The following is a 13,816-nucleotide window of genomic DNA, read 5'->3' on the forward strand; positions in this document are numbered from 1 at the left end:
ACCGGCTGCATTAGCGGCTTTGTTTGTAAGTGACACGGAGGACGAGGAGTTTGAAGGATTTAATGATTTGGAGTGACACAGAAGGTTTGAAAAACTATTATGGCTTTTACGCACGCCCGGTCCTTCTCGACGGGAGCTCTCTTTCACCTCCGTAGATGGAAGTCGGGGGCCGGCGCTCGGCCGGGTGGCTGTCCGGGGACGGGGATGGGGCTCGGACATGCCTTTTACGCACGCCCGGTCCTATTTATGGAGCTCTCTTCCACTTCCGTGGCTGGAAGTTCAGTAGTTGTTGGCTCGTTGAACTCTTGTTTTGTTAAATAAAGAGCCGTTTACCAAACGCACGTCTTTCCTGGTACTTTAACGCTACAATATAGTTATATACTAGATCTCTTCAGCGCACGCGCGGCGTTGTTGACATAAAGAACGAGGAATTTGATCGATGGATTAAATGATTTGGAGTGACACAGATGGTTTGATAATATTGTTGAAATATGATAGTTATTTGAAATATACTTTATATATCATTATGGGTCTGTGGAATAATTAGAAATGCAACTTACAACGGGTCTGACGTGAGCATATGCGGCGCATACGCGGCATAAAGCATGATCGATGGATTTAATGAATTGGAGTGACAGATGGTTTGATAAATGTGTTATTTATGTAATACTTACTTGAATAACTCTGAATGTTATGTCAGGCCCGTTCTCAGCTCCTTGTTTGTGTATATGTCACGTTAGCATACCATATCGTTTAGCCTGTTGTTGCTGGTTCATGTCTGTTTTTGGTGTTGGATTTTGACAAATAAATTTGCCCCAAAAGTGCGATTTATACTCCGGTGCGACTTATATATGTTTTTTTTCACTTTATTGTGCATTTTATGGCTGATGCGACATATACTCCGGAGCGACTTATAGTCCGAAAATTACGGTATTTTGTAAGCTTGTTGAGTCAATATCAGCGTCACGCAACCCAGACAATTTGACTTCATAGGCTGATGTCAAGGAGATACACTGCTGCTGTTCACTGCTCCCCTCTCCCCCAGGGGATAGATCAAAATCACACAGGGATTGGTTAAATGCAGAGGACAAATTTCACCACACCCAGATGTGTGTGTGTGACAATCATTGGGACTATCACTTTGGATTTGAACTTCAATCCGGTCAGTTTTCAAATTAAAATATTTTTCAGTATTCATTCATTCATTCATTCATTTTCTGAACCGCTTAGTCCCCACGGGGGTCGCGGGCGTGCTGGAGCCTATCCCAGCCGTCATCGGGCAGTAGGCGGGGGACAGTATTTTTCAGTATTTTGTCAATATTTTTCAATCTTTTAGATTTATTTATTTTTTTGCCTCAACCTGGTATCGCTTTGCGCCTCGGTGGTTGGGGACCACCGGTATAAAAGAAGACATTTTAAAATGCACAGTGTATACAGTTTTTGAGTATGAATCACCGGTACAATTTAAATGCTAACATATGTGTGTCTCACTGTTTTGCAAACATGAAATCGTATTTTTTTTTTATTTCTGACTGCCAAAGCCCAGTGTGCCACCCCAAATGTAGTTATGAACAGTTGAACTCAGTTTGAATGTTGTCAATCGTGTTCAAAATGGTAAAACATTGAGAGCCCACTGAAGCACCAATAAAACACTTCATAACATTGGATGATGGTCTTTTTATGTTTTTATGACAGGTTATCTATTAATTCATGAAAAAAATATACATTTGATGTCTCCTTTAGAGTCCAGAAGAGGTGTTCATGGAGATTAGGCGCCCTTTGGAATGGCACTGTAAGCAGATGGATCACTTTGTGGGCCTCAACTTCAGTGCCAACTTCAACTTTGCACTTGTGGGCCACCTACTCAAAGGTAAAAACTCCTACTGAGGGAGTGATTTGCATAGCCTTTAGGCTGATAAGAAGCCACAATCACAATTAGGTTTTGAGTAATTGTCCAACCTTAAGTGCCGACATTCCACTCCAGAAGTATTGAAACAGAAGCAATTCCTTTTGACAGCATTTGTTTATCAAGTATTGAACATAAGACCTGAGATGTACATATTAGCTTTGACTTTCAGTTGGATCAGATTGTAGTTAAGGTTAGGGCCATTCATATATTTAGGCAATAAATAGCGCTGAATTTCTACATTTATATTTTAATGTGTCTTGCCTATTTCGAAGATTGTGTGTCTCAGGACATTCATCAAATCTATTAATCAGTTAGACATTGAACATTTTGAATATTCTTGCTTATGCCGTCTTTTGGTAATGCATTTCCAGGCTACAGACATCCATCTGCCACCACAGTAGCAAGAACAGTGAGAATCCTGCACACGCTGCTGGCTCTTATCAGCAAGCACCTAAAATGTGACAAGTTTGAAGTGAACACCCAGAGCGTGGCTTATTTGGCTGGTATATAAGAAATGGGTCTACTTTAGATTTGCCTTACCTTTATTTGTAAAAATTTTACTGTGGTTCTTTGTAGCACTGCTTACTGTTTCTGAAGAGGTCCGAAGTCGTTGCAGCCTCAAACACAGGAAGTCACTGCTGATTTCAGACCTCTCCTTGGACCCCGTACCAATGGACACCTACTCTACTCTTATCAGTGATCCCAGCTGCAGGTAAGCTGGATAGCCGGTAAACTTAAGCTTTGGCTGTCCAATAAGCCAACTGCATTACATTAAAAATGTATGTAAATCTTGGTCAAATGCAAGATGTAGTTGGTGGTATTTCTGCCTTTTAAAAGTCTCAAAATAAAGGTGATCAAAAATACCAATCAGTTGGCTATAGAGGGCTTTGATCCTAAAAAACAAAATTTCACAAAGTTTGGACACTCACTAAACTGTTTGACAAGCCTTGTGATGCAAGTAAAACTGCAAGGAGACATACAAAATATATTTTACACAGTTCATAATTTCAACATTTTGGACACTCACTAAACTGTTTGACAAGCCTTGTGATGCAAGTAAAACTGCAAGGAGACATACAAAATGTATTTTACACAGTTCATAATTTCTGACAGACATATGACATGAGCTTTCATGTTGTCAAATCCGCACTTATCAACCAACGTAAGTGACCCAACCTCCATTTAAAGGGCTAAACTCTTGTCAGTCCCTGCATCGCTGTAACGCAGCTCTCATGGGGAGACGAGAGTTAAATAAGCCGGTGTTGAAGAGACTCGTCCGAGTTGCTAACCACCTTTATGAAATTAATTCTGAAGGAATCAATTTAATTTTTTTATGGACGCCAATCCCTTAGTCAAGCGACGCTCATGTAGGGTAACAAAGGTAGAGACACGGCGTCAGAATGACTGCGCCCTACTTTCTGATTTGTCGCTCTCCCGTCACTCTGGTAAGGTTGGCATAGTGAAAAGTGCTCTTGGGGGCTTTAGAGTGCCGAGTTGACCACGGCACATGAAGAAATGACCACCTGCAACGTTTGGTTTAGGTTTTATGCACATTTTTAATTTAATTGCTTAAATCGCATTTTCTCGACGAGCTGAGCACGTTTTCTGATTTGTCGCTCTCCCGTCACTCTGGTTAGGTTGGCATAGTAAAAAGTGATCTTGGGGGCTCTAGAATGCCGATTTGACCATGGCACATAAAGAAATGACCACCTGCAACGTTTAGTTTAGGTTTTATGAACGTTTTTAATTTTATTGCTTAAATCGCACTTTCTCAACGAGCTGAGCACGTTTTCTGATTTGTCGCTCTCCCGTAACTCTGGTTAGGTTGGCATTGTAAAAAGTGGGTGCTCTAGAGCGGTGGTTCTCAAATGGGGGTACGCGTACCCCTGGGGGTACATGGAGGTACTCCAGGGGGTACGTGAGATTTTACAAAAATATATACCCGTATTAAAAAAAATAAACAATAAGCCTTGTCTTGAGAATTAGTCATAAAAGGTTAGATGAAATACAAAGGTGTGTTTTATATTCAGTATTCAATTTTAATCCTTTAAAAACGGACTCTCCACAAACCAATAGCAGTCACCTGCGGTTGCCTTGACGACGCCCTGTAACATGGAGATGTGGCTAAAGCGTAGCAGCGATGCTGCTATTGAAAACACGGAGAAACAAGTAAAAAAGAAGGCAAAACCAGAGCCGACAAAGTACCAACAGTACATGGAAGACTATTGTTTGATGGGATTTACGTCCACAAGTTGTAACCCACCCAAAGCGCTGTGCTTTTTTTGCTGGGAGAAATTAGCCAACGGTAGCATGAAGCCGGCCGGGGCACATCTCCAGCGTCATCTCACCACAAAACACGGATGCCATGTTGGTAAGCCACCGGAGTTCTTCAGGAGGAAACTTTCTGACTTCAAGTCATCCAAGACACAATGCGAAAAGCCTCCACTGCATCAGCCAAAGCCCTGGAGGCTTCTTATGCGGTTTCTTTGCTCGTAGCTAAAGCCAAAAAAAAGTTCACCATAGATATAAGATATTATTTATTTATAATTAGGTTAATTTATTTTTGTGAACACATTTTTAGTTATCTTTATTTTTATTTCCTTGCAAGAGATTATTACAAGAAAGAGTAGTATAAATTAGCAGTGTTCTGCATACAGTATTTGAGTTTTGAAAGGGTTTATGCCTTCTTGGTGGTTACTGTTTACGGTTTATCTTTTTTGTTTCTATATGCAATGTTTGAAACATAAATGTGTCTGTCAAGTACTTTGCTACAAAATGTTTAACTTTAATCAATCAAACACTGATGGCACAATCTTCTTTCTTTTCGACCAGAAATGTGTTGCGCTGGTCAAATATATTTCAAAGGGGGTACATCACTGAAATAAGTTTGAGAACCAATGCTCGAGAGTGCCGAGTTGACCATGGCACATGACTACGTGCTCGAACAGGTCGTGTCCTCTCAATTGCTAACTAGTTTATTAGATTTATTAGCTTCCATCAGGTCACCCCTATGTCAAGCTTTAACACCATCTCCTGGTGAAATTTGGAAATACTACATGTTTTAGGATTGCTAATTTGCCTGGGCCAAATCCAATACCCAATTATGCACCATCTGAACCTCCATGCCACTTGACAATGTCAACTAGCTGATCACATTTGTCCTTTTTTTTCCTCACAGACCACTACGAGAAACACAACCATGGACATCCCCTCAGTTTTCAGAGCGCTATCTTTCAGCTCATTACCCCACAGTGGGGCAGATCAGCCCACGTACACGCAAGTCAATGAGTCTGGACATGGGTCAGCCTTCACAAGCTACGACAAAGAAGCTTTTGGGTACAACCTTCTACCGCACCAATGATTTTTCCCCATACGTATTCAGTCGATAAATTTTCTTGTGGTTGCATGTTTTTTAGGCACCAGGAAGAGCTTCGATCATCTCATATCCGACTCCAAAGCACCAAAGAGATCTGAGATGGAATCAGGCATGACAACACCGCCTAAAATGAGGCGGGTTGCCGAAAACGATTATGAAATGGGTACGTTAGATTCAGGAATTTCCTTTATGTTGCACATAACAGTTTGCTTACACATTTCATGTCATTCATAAATTCAGAGACACAAAGAATTGGAAACTCTCATCTTCGCAAAGTGTCTGTCTCCGAGTCCAATGTTCTGCTGGACGAGGAGGTGCTAACTGACCCTAAGATCCAGGCTCTCCTTCTCACTGTGCTGGTGAGGAATTGTACTGTGTTCTGTGAGTTACGCAGCCCTCCTTACCTTTGCTAACGGTCCATTGCTGTCATATTTACCAGGCCACCCAGGTTAAATACACCACGGATGACTTTGATCAGCGAATTCTTTACGAGTATTTGGCTGAAGCTAGCGTTGTCTTCCCAAAGGTTTTTCCAGTTGTGTAAGTAACCAACCTATATGCTTACAGTCCATCTTCATCTAGTTTAAGCATTTGCTGAAGCACCGTGTGACAGGATAAGCAGACCTTGTACATGGAACACCAGCAGCATCAGTGTGTGGATATCTTAATATAGTTTGTTTATAGTGTTAAGAGGATTTTTTTTATTTTATTTTGTAAGAGAATTTTTCAACATTAGTAAGATTATTGCTAGATGCAAGTAATTTCTACATGAATATAACCTCTGAGAGCAAGTTTAGAATATTTTAACAAAGTTCCAAATGTTTTAGTTGTTTATGTTGAAAAAGGGACCAGTTCAGGGTGTACCCTGCCTACCGCCCTGGGTCAGGCTCTGGGACTCCCAACTCTATTTATGAAATGATTCCCATCACCAGTCGTCGCTGGAACAAATTGGTGTGCCTCCAAATTTGAGGGGGTCAAATAAACGGATGGCAAACTAATTTGTCAGTTTGATGACATAAAAGGAAATATAACCATTGACTCTGCACTATGTAGTTTGAGCATTGGCTAACATCTCGTGTATGATCAAGTTCACGCATGTATGTGTGTCTTTGTCCTTAGTCACAACTTGTTGGACTCCAAGATCAACACTGTGCTGTCCATGTGCCAGGACACAAACCTCCTGAACCCTGTTCATGGCATTGTCCAGAGTGTGGTGTATCACGAGGAGTCACCACCACAGTACCAGCCCTCCTATTTACAAAGTAAGTACTAGTGGCCTCGTGTGTTTTCTCTGCACTGTGGTTCCAAGTGACATTGTCCCAAACGTGTAATGTGGAACTGAGACGCAAGGCAGAGCTATTTAAACTCCCCAACACTGTCTATCACTTTCTCAGTTACATTGCCCTTGCTAATCTCTTTTCTTTTATTAGGTTTTGGTTTTAATGGACTTTGGAGATTTGCTGGTCCTTTCTCAAAGGTGAGAGGGATTTTTGTTATAGCGTGTGTTAATTGAACCAACTCCCCTAGACCTAGGTTTGCCTGCATGCCAAAACATTACATGAACAAGCATTTCAAACTTAAAGGGAGAGTAAAACGAGATAATTTACGTATGAGATAAAACTACATTAAAAATTGTCAGTCCTACAATTCCCCCCTGAAGAAAAAAAAAAACCTCAGAAGAAATGTAGTAACAGTACTTTGGAACAGGAGGGCGGTACACCTACTGATGCCCACTTTATGGGCGGAGCCTGCTTGATTTGACAGATCAGCCTGACTACTTCACAAAAGAAAGAAATCACAATTTCCACATTGGAAATCATTGTACAGACAATAGCTTAAAATGTCCAAAAATGGCTATCAATTGGCGCCAATGTTTACATGGACATCTCTATATATTTATGACTACTTCAACATATCACAAGGATTAGCCTCTCCTATCTGATTTAAGAGAAATGAGCAGCTTCTCTGCAGCCAAAATGCCCTGTCATGTCTATTTACTTTGACCTATCCGAAAAGCAGGTGCTTTAAACCAGTGGTCCCCAACCTTTTTTGCGCCACGGACCAGTTACGTGTCAGAAATATTTTCACGGACCAGCCTTTATATAAATAAATAATACATTTATATAAAAATATAATACATTTACAATAAATATATAAATACGATGAAATAAAATGATACGACTGGCATAAAAATAAGTATAAACGACATAAAAATAAAACTCACCATTACGTTGAATTAGTGGGAGCACTGAGCTTGTTTCTCAGAAACGAACTGGTCCCATCTAGGCGTGATCGGAGACAATGACACCCGAAGTGGTTAAGGTTTGTCTTTTAATACAGGATGCTTGGTCTCCATGTGCCAAAGCAGTTTTGAAGGTTTCATTGCCACGTTAGCTAGCCTGTCGCCACATATTATGCAGAGTGGGCTTGGCGCGTCAGAGACACTGGTGGCAATATATCCATATTTTAAGTAGGACTCCAGAAATTTTCTTTTAATAGAGCTTTCCTTTTCTTAGAAGTCGTAGCCTCTTCATCTCCTCGTTGGGCTTTTTTCCCCTTTCCGAAGAACCCATCCAAACAACTCTGTTTCTTGCTCATTTTTGCTTGCTTTGCGGACTCAACTGACGTGACATGTCACATGACCGAGACAAGCGTCTTGACCTGAACCGACGGATGTAATTGGGAGAGAATCGCCAATTTTTTTTTATATTTTTCAAAATAATTTCTTACTCATTTTTGCTAGCTTTGCGGGCTCGACTGGGGAAAACATGTCACGTGACCGGGACGAGCATCTTGACCTGAATTAATTGATCGTCGATAAAAAATAAATAAATAAAAATTCCTGTGTGGCAAGTGACCCGCAGCCCAGTGGTTGGGGACCACTGCTTTAAACGTCCACACTCAGTGTCTCCCTTTATTAATATTATTGACAGAAAAATATTAATAACAATTTCATCACAAAACTTTGCTGATGTCATGAATGCAAAAGTGTATGACTTTTTCTTAAATGAACACTTTTTACATTGTCTTACTTTCCGCATTTAATTATTATGCGTTGTCTTTTTTTTTTTTGGTTCCACGTACTCCTTGCAATGTGCTCACGTACTCGTCATTGCTTTATTGCTTTGTGAGTGGTCATTGATGCACCCCAAGTCTACTGCAGAGTGAAAACTTAAAACAGAAAAAAGAAGAAAAGAAACTTAAAGATGAAAATTTACAAATACAAATGTGCCAGCCAGCTCGTGACTCTGCTAAGAGGCTCGACCCAGACCACGTCATATCGCCCGGAGGTCACCTTGTTGGAAAGATTGGCTTCCAGCGAGGAGGCCGACCCTTCAGCTGAGTGTGGCCATTTAAACCACCTCCTTTTCAGATAGGCGGCAGAGGTGGTACTCCCATACATGGACTTCAAAGAAACCCTTACCAAAAGGAAGGAATCCAAGGCACTGTTTTATGGAAAATATAAAAAGCCTTTATTTAGACATGACTATAATGGTTAAAACATAGTTAAGGAAGACACCCACACGTAGCAGCGCAAAGGTAACTTACCAATTTCAATTGAATATATAATGACATATAAGCAATTCTGCTAACATAAAGCCTCTCTGATTGCGTCGGTTTTGCGTATGACTGGTGAAAGGAAATAGACGTGACAGGACACTTCAACTGCAGAGAGGCTACTCATTTCTCTTAAATCAGCCACGGAGCGGCTAATCCTTGTGATATATGTTGAAGTAGTCATAAGAAGAGATGTCCATATACATTTTAGTGCCAATTGATTCCTGTTTTGGGGCATTTTAAGCCATAGTCTTTACAGTGGTTTACAATGGAGAAATTGTGATTGCTTCCTTCGTTGACTTCATCAACCAAGACATGAAGGGGATGGGTGTGTGGCCCAATTCCTCGTTTAAAGCAGATGTTTTTAAAGGCATTCGTTGTTTCATTATTTCTCCAAAATAAATGGATAAAATAGAAAATGCTAACATTTTTCATTTTCTTGATTAAAGAAAAATACATAAATTGGACTTAGTTAGGTAAAAATGAACCATCCTCATTTTACTCCCTTTAAATGTTCTCTCCACTCCATAGCAAACCCAAATACCAGACTATGCTGAGCTGATTGTGAAGTTCCTTGAGGCATTGATTGACAGCTACCTGCCAGCAGCTGAAGAGGAGCGAGGGGAAGAGCAGTTACGAACACCCACTTCCCCTTATCCACCTGCCAGCCAGAGCCAGCTCAGCATTACTGCTAACCTCAACCTATCGAACTCCATGACCTCCCTGGCCACCTCGCAACACTCACCAGGTCTCACACGATGCACACGTATACAATGCACACACGCACACAGAATGCTCGCTTCCTAAAATAGATTTAATATAGTGTCGTGAAGCAAGATGGCTGGATGTAAACTAATTCACATAAAGTGCTATGAAACAGTATTTTTCTCTTTCAAATCGCTTTGGAGGAATTCCAGCCTAATGGTTTTTGCTGAATTTTTTAAACTTGGTTATTTAACAAGGTTTTCAAGCATGAACTGCCCTTTTTTTCTTATATGATGGCTTTACATCGCTGGCAGGATGAGGTGGTTGACTGCACAATGAACGTTCCACTAATTACAGCAAGGCATGTTCTGAAGAAGCAAAGCAAAACAACCCCAGATTTGGGTTATCAACATGATTTAAATGTGATACGTATGTTTCATTTCTTTCAACGTATGTGCAAGAAAGTCAGGAAACAGGAACGGGGTAAATGCTTTTATTGGAGTATTGGAGGTCCTTACAAAAGCCCTGACATATGGTCATACCTAACAACTCTATTCCTGTGCTTACTGTTTTTCGAAAGATAGGTATGTTTGTATGGCCTTTGAGTTGTTTGTCTCTTACAAACATTGATTGTTAATTATGACTTTAATACTGCATTAGCTTAAGTTGCTGATACTGTAGACCAGGGGTCCGTGACCTTGTAGTGGTCCGTGGTGGTATTCCAGATGGTCCGCAAATTTGGAAAAGGAAAAGAATTGTAACATTTTTAAAATGAAACATATTTCTTATTTAGACTTAATTTATTTTCCAGCTAATTTTGTGAATTATTTACCCATACAAATTATGTCAAATGTAGCTGAGATTCCCAAAATAGACATACAGATGCAAATAAGTAGCCTGTATAGGTCTGTCCCCCGTTTGGTGCAAAATAAAATATTCCACCAAAGCAGTGGCCCCCGAGTTGCTTCTTGGTTATAATGGTGGTCTCGTGAACAAAACCAGTTGAAAACCCATGCTGTAGACCAGGATTGGACAATTAATTTCTACAAGGGGCCATATGAAAAACCTGAGTCGTGTCAGAGGGCCACACCAATGATAATTTAAACCTGCTCAATTTTCTTCTATTGTAAAATGCACTAAATTATTTATTTTAAATAGCTGGTACTGGTAATTAGAAGAATACAATTATTCTGTTTATATTTATATTAAGCTATGCAAAATTGTGGTGTATAGGTCAAATTAAGAAAAAGTCAGTACAATTTATTCTTAACTTTGACTTTTCCTCATACTGTGAATTACAACACATTTATAGAAACACATCATTACAACAATTTTTTTTTTTTTATGTTTCTTTATCAGACAGATTTCTGTATTTTTCGTCATGCTTGGTCGTGTAGTGGCGACTCAAATTATATTCTATAAACAGTGACCTATGTACCATAAATCAGGCACACGGCTTTACCTTTCATTTCTGTAAAGAAATACTTGGCGGTCCATGTCTTGTTGAAAACACGGCACTTCTTGTCTACTAGAAAACCGATGCACTACCAGTCCTTACCTTGTCAAATCTGACAGTCAGGAAAATCACCAGTGTATACAATGATAAATCAATTCAAACTACACTGTATGTCTTAATCTTTCACTGCAAATGACTTTTTTCATCTGTTGTCATGCAAATATACTGGTAAACATCATTAATCCCTTCCTGCACCTGTCTGTAGGTGTGGATAAAGAGAATGTCCAGTTGTCCCCCAGCTCAGCTCTCTCCAGTGGGGGTCGCACTCGCCACGGCTCGGCCAGCCAGGTCCAGAAGCAACGCAGCTCCGGCAGCTTCAAGAGAACCGGCATCAAAAAGATCGTGTGATGGGCCGTGGAATCTCCCTGTCAGCGCTTTCTCTTTCTCTCCTCCTCTTTTGCCCCCCCCCCCTTAACTTTCCAACCCATTTAACTTTTTACCATCTTTTTGCTGTTTAAAAGCCTCCTCCTTCATTATGGTTGCTTATGCAGGACAGGTGAGATAATATGAGCTTAACATTGTACTGCTTGAGATGATTTTTGATCATTCAAGAGGGTATGTGGCGAAAGAGAAGATCAGCTCGGTGTCAGTCCCCAAGGTCCCAAACAACTCTAACGCTAATACAAATCCAGTCTGAACTGTAAAAGGCTACACGGGACACTTCTTGCCCTCCAAAAAAACTTGCATCCTTTGGCCGACGTGGACCAAACGGATTCTGTAATAAAGGACCTTCCGGCTCGGCCTCCTCAGATGACAAAGTCATGTACATGTTTTGCAGAGACAGACTAAAACAACTTGTCCTAATGTTAAGGAAGATGTTGACGTTTTCTCCATAGTGTGCCTTTGTCAGGATTTTCAGTGTGTACAATTTGTAAATGTTAAACCTCACTGGGGGCAAAGAACAGGTACTAATTACTGAGGTGCAATGTTGCCATCACAGCTGGTCTCGAGTGATCGTCAGCTATACAATCATCCATATACCCGATTGCCTGAAAGTATTTAATCCTGTACAGCTAGATAGTGCTACACAAATAATGTTCGTGGGGAAAATAACTTTGTAAATAGCTCTGTGCTGAGTGTTTATCTTGCCTAACACTATTTTTTTAGCGTGATCAGATTTTTCATTAATATACACTTTTAATTTGTTTACACAGTGATAATGAAAAAAATGTTTGTTAGGCAATAATCATCAACTTTTCATTTGTATAATCAAGGGTTACAATTGGCCTTCACAAACTCAGTATGCTTCAAACCAACTTGTCATCATAACGCGGAAACAAAGCAGGACACTTCACCGGTAACCTTGCCTTCAAAAGAGTGAGAAATAGCATCTAATTTATTTTAAATTATGATTACTTGAGTCAATTCTTTTGAGTTTTAGTTGCTTTGAGAAGTCTTAATGGATGGTGCCCAGTTTCCCATACCTGATGACTTGTGAGTAGTTGACTCCGTTTTGCCCCAAATGCTTCAATCTATGTCCATTTCTAGTAATTACTACAATTTTGTAAACTCAAGGGAAGTAGATCAAGCTTACATTGCTAGTACAATACAATCATCTACATTGATGTATTCATTTTAAACACATGTATTTGGGGGAAATGGTTAAGTGTCTGTCTCGACATAACTCCATGAAGTAAGGCACCTTTACAAAAATGTTTCTGAAGTTTATAAGTCCTGAGTTATACTTAAGTCCTGAGGATAACTTGGAATGGCGTGTAAATTGTAGTAGGTTGAAATCTGTTTTGAAATTGTTATTCTATGGACCAAATGTCTTCAGTCTTAACCTCCAAAATGTAATTTCTTTTTTTTTTTTTTTTTTATTCGTCTGAGGCTATATGACTTGACATCGGACTAATGAACAAGCATCACACAGGCATCTCTTCACTCATTCTCACTATAACGTTAAAATTATTTGCGTTTCAATTTGCTTGCAGTGCTCCCCAAACAATTCTTCAATTTTTCGATTGTTCCTTTCATCTGAAAACCGTCCTAGACAGTTCTCAATACATGCTTTTGTTTGAGTCACACATTGTTTTTAGTTTTTCCTTTGTATGAATGAAAATGGTCAGGATGATGTGTCCATAACCTCTTAACCAAGTGGTTGACTTGCACTAATTAAAAAATGGTCCTCAGTTTGTAAAGAAACCCTAAAAATGTGGCATGTTTTATTTGATGTTATGCAAAATGTTAGTAGTGTACTAGTCTGGGTTGAGTTTTTAATGCGTTAGGTGTGACAGCTGTAAATACTTTGTGTACAATTTGAGATGGTATATTTACTACACTGTATATACATGTGATATTGTATCATTTTGTTTTTGTAAAGCAGTTAGGTTCTGTATAATAATAGACAAAATGAGCTATTTACGTGTTAGTAATAAAATGTTTTGCTCTCCGTAGCCTGAGGTTTTGAATTTCTGTTGTTCATTAAAGTTGCATTAAGCGACACTAATTTGACCATCGAAGTTAAGCCTCAACAACCATCAGCGAATCTTGAAAATATCGTCCTGCAAAGCATTTGTATGTCTTATATGTACCCACTCTGCGGTATGAATGCTGTTAGAAAACTGAATTTCCCCCCTCTATTTAGGACGATTCCTTTGGAGGGGGATTATTCCTATTAGCGTTCCGTAAGTAAATTGGATATTTTAAGATAGTTAGACAAACTAAAAATCAATAATTCATTCACTATTCGAACAGTTTATCTTCACAAGGGTTTATATGCGAGGAAAAAAGACAGTATGGGATGATGCCG

General features: G+C 39.7%; 1 protein-coding gene across 3 annotated transcripts in view; it reads left to right on the forward strand.

Annotated features, from left to right (window-relative positions):
• The window catches only part of nf1a (neurofibromin 1a), a 158,180-nt gene extending 144,720 nt beyond the window's left edge, over positions 1 to 13,460 (forward strand). For all 3 annotated transcript variants that reach the window (XM_085915635.1, XM_085915638.1, XM_085915636.1), the window contains 11 exons: positions 1,744 to 1,870; positions 2,281 to 2,412; positions 2,486 to 2,621; positions 5,088 to 5,245; positions 5,326 to 5,448; positions 5,526 to 5,644; positions 5,725 to 5,825; positions 6,405 to 6,547; positions 6,716 to 6,762; positions 9,375 to 9,591; positions 11,270 to 13,460. In XM_085915635.1, coding sequence (XP_085771761.1) covers positions 1,744 to 1,870; positions 2,281 to 2,412; positions 2,486 to 2,621; positions 5,088 to 5,245; positions 5,326 to 5,448; positions 5,526 to 5,644; positions 5,725 to 5,825; positions 6,405 to 6,547; positions 6,716 to 6,762; positions 9,375 to 9,591; positions 11,270 to 11,412 — 1,446 coding nt within the window. In that variant the 3' untranslated portion in view covers positions 11,413 to 13,460. The remainder of the gene's footprint in view (positions 1 to 1,743; positions 1,871 to 2,280; positions 2,413 to 2,485; positions 2,622 to 5,087; positions 5,246 to 5,325; positions 5,449 to 5,525; positions 5,645 to 5,724; positions 5,826 to 6,404; positions 6,548 to 6,715; positions 6,763 to 9,374; positions 9,592 to 11,269) is intronic.
• The last annotated feature ends 356 nt before the right edge of the window (positions 13,461 to 13,816 follow it).

Source organism: Syngnathus leptorhynchus, chromosome 7 (genome assembly GCF_054491065.1).
Source record: "Syngnathus leptorhynchus isolate UIUO chromosome 7, UIUO_Slep, whole genome shotgun sequence".
NCBI lineage: Eukaryota > Metazoa > Chordata > Actinopteri > Syngnathiformes > Syngnathidae > Syngnathus > Syngnathus leptorhynchus.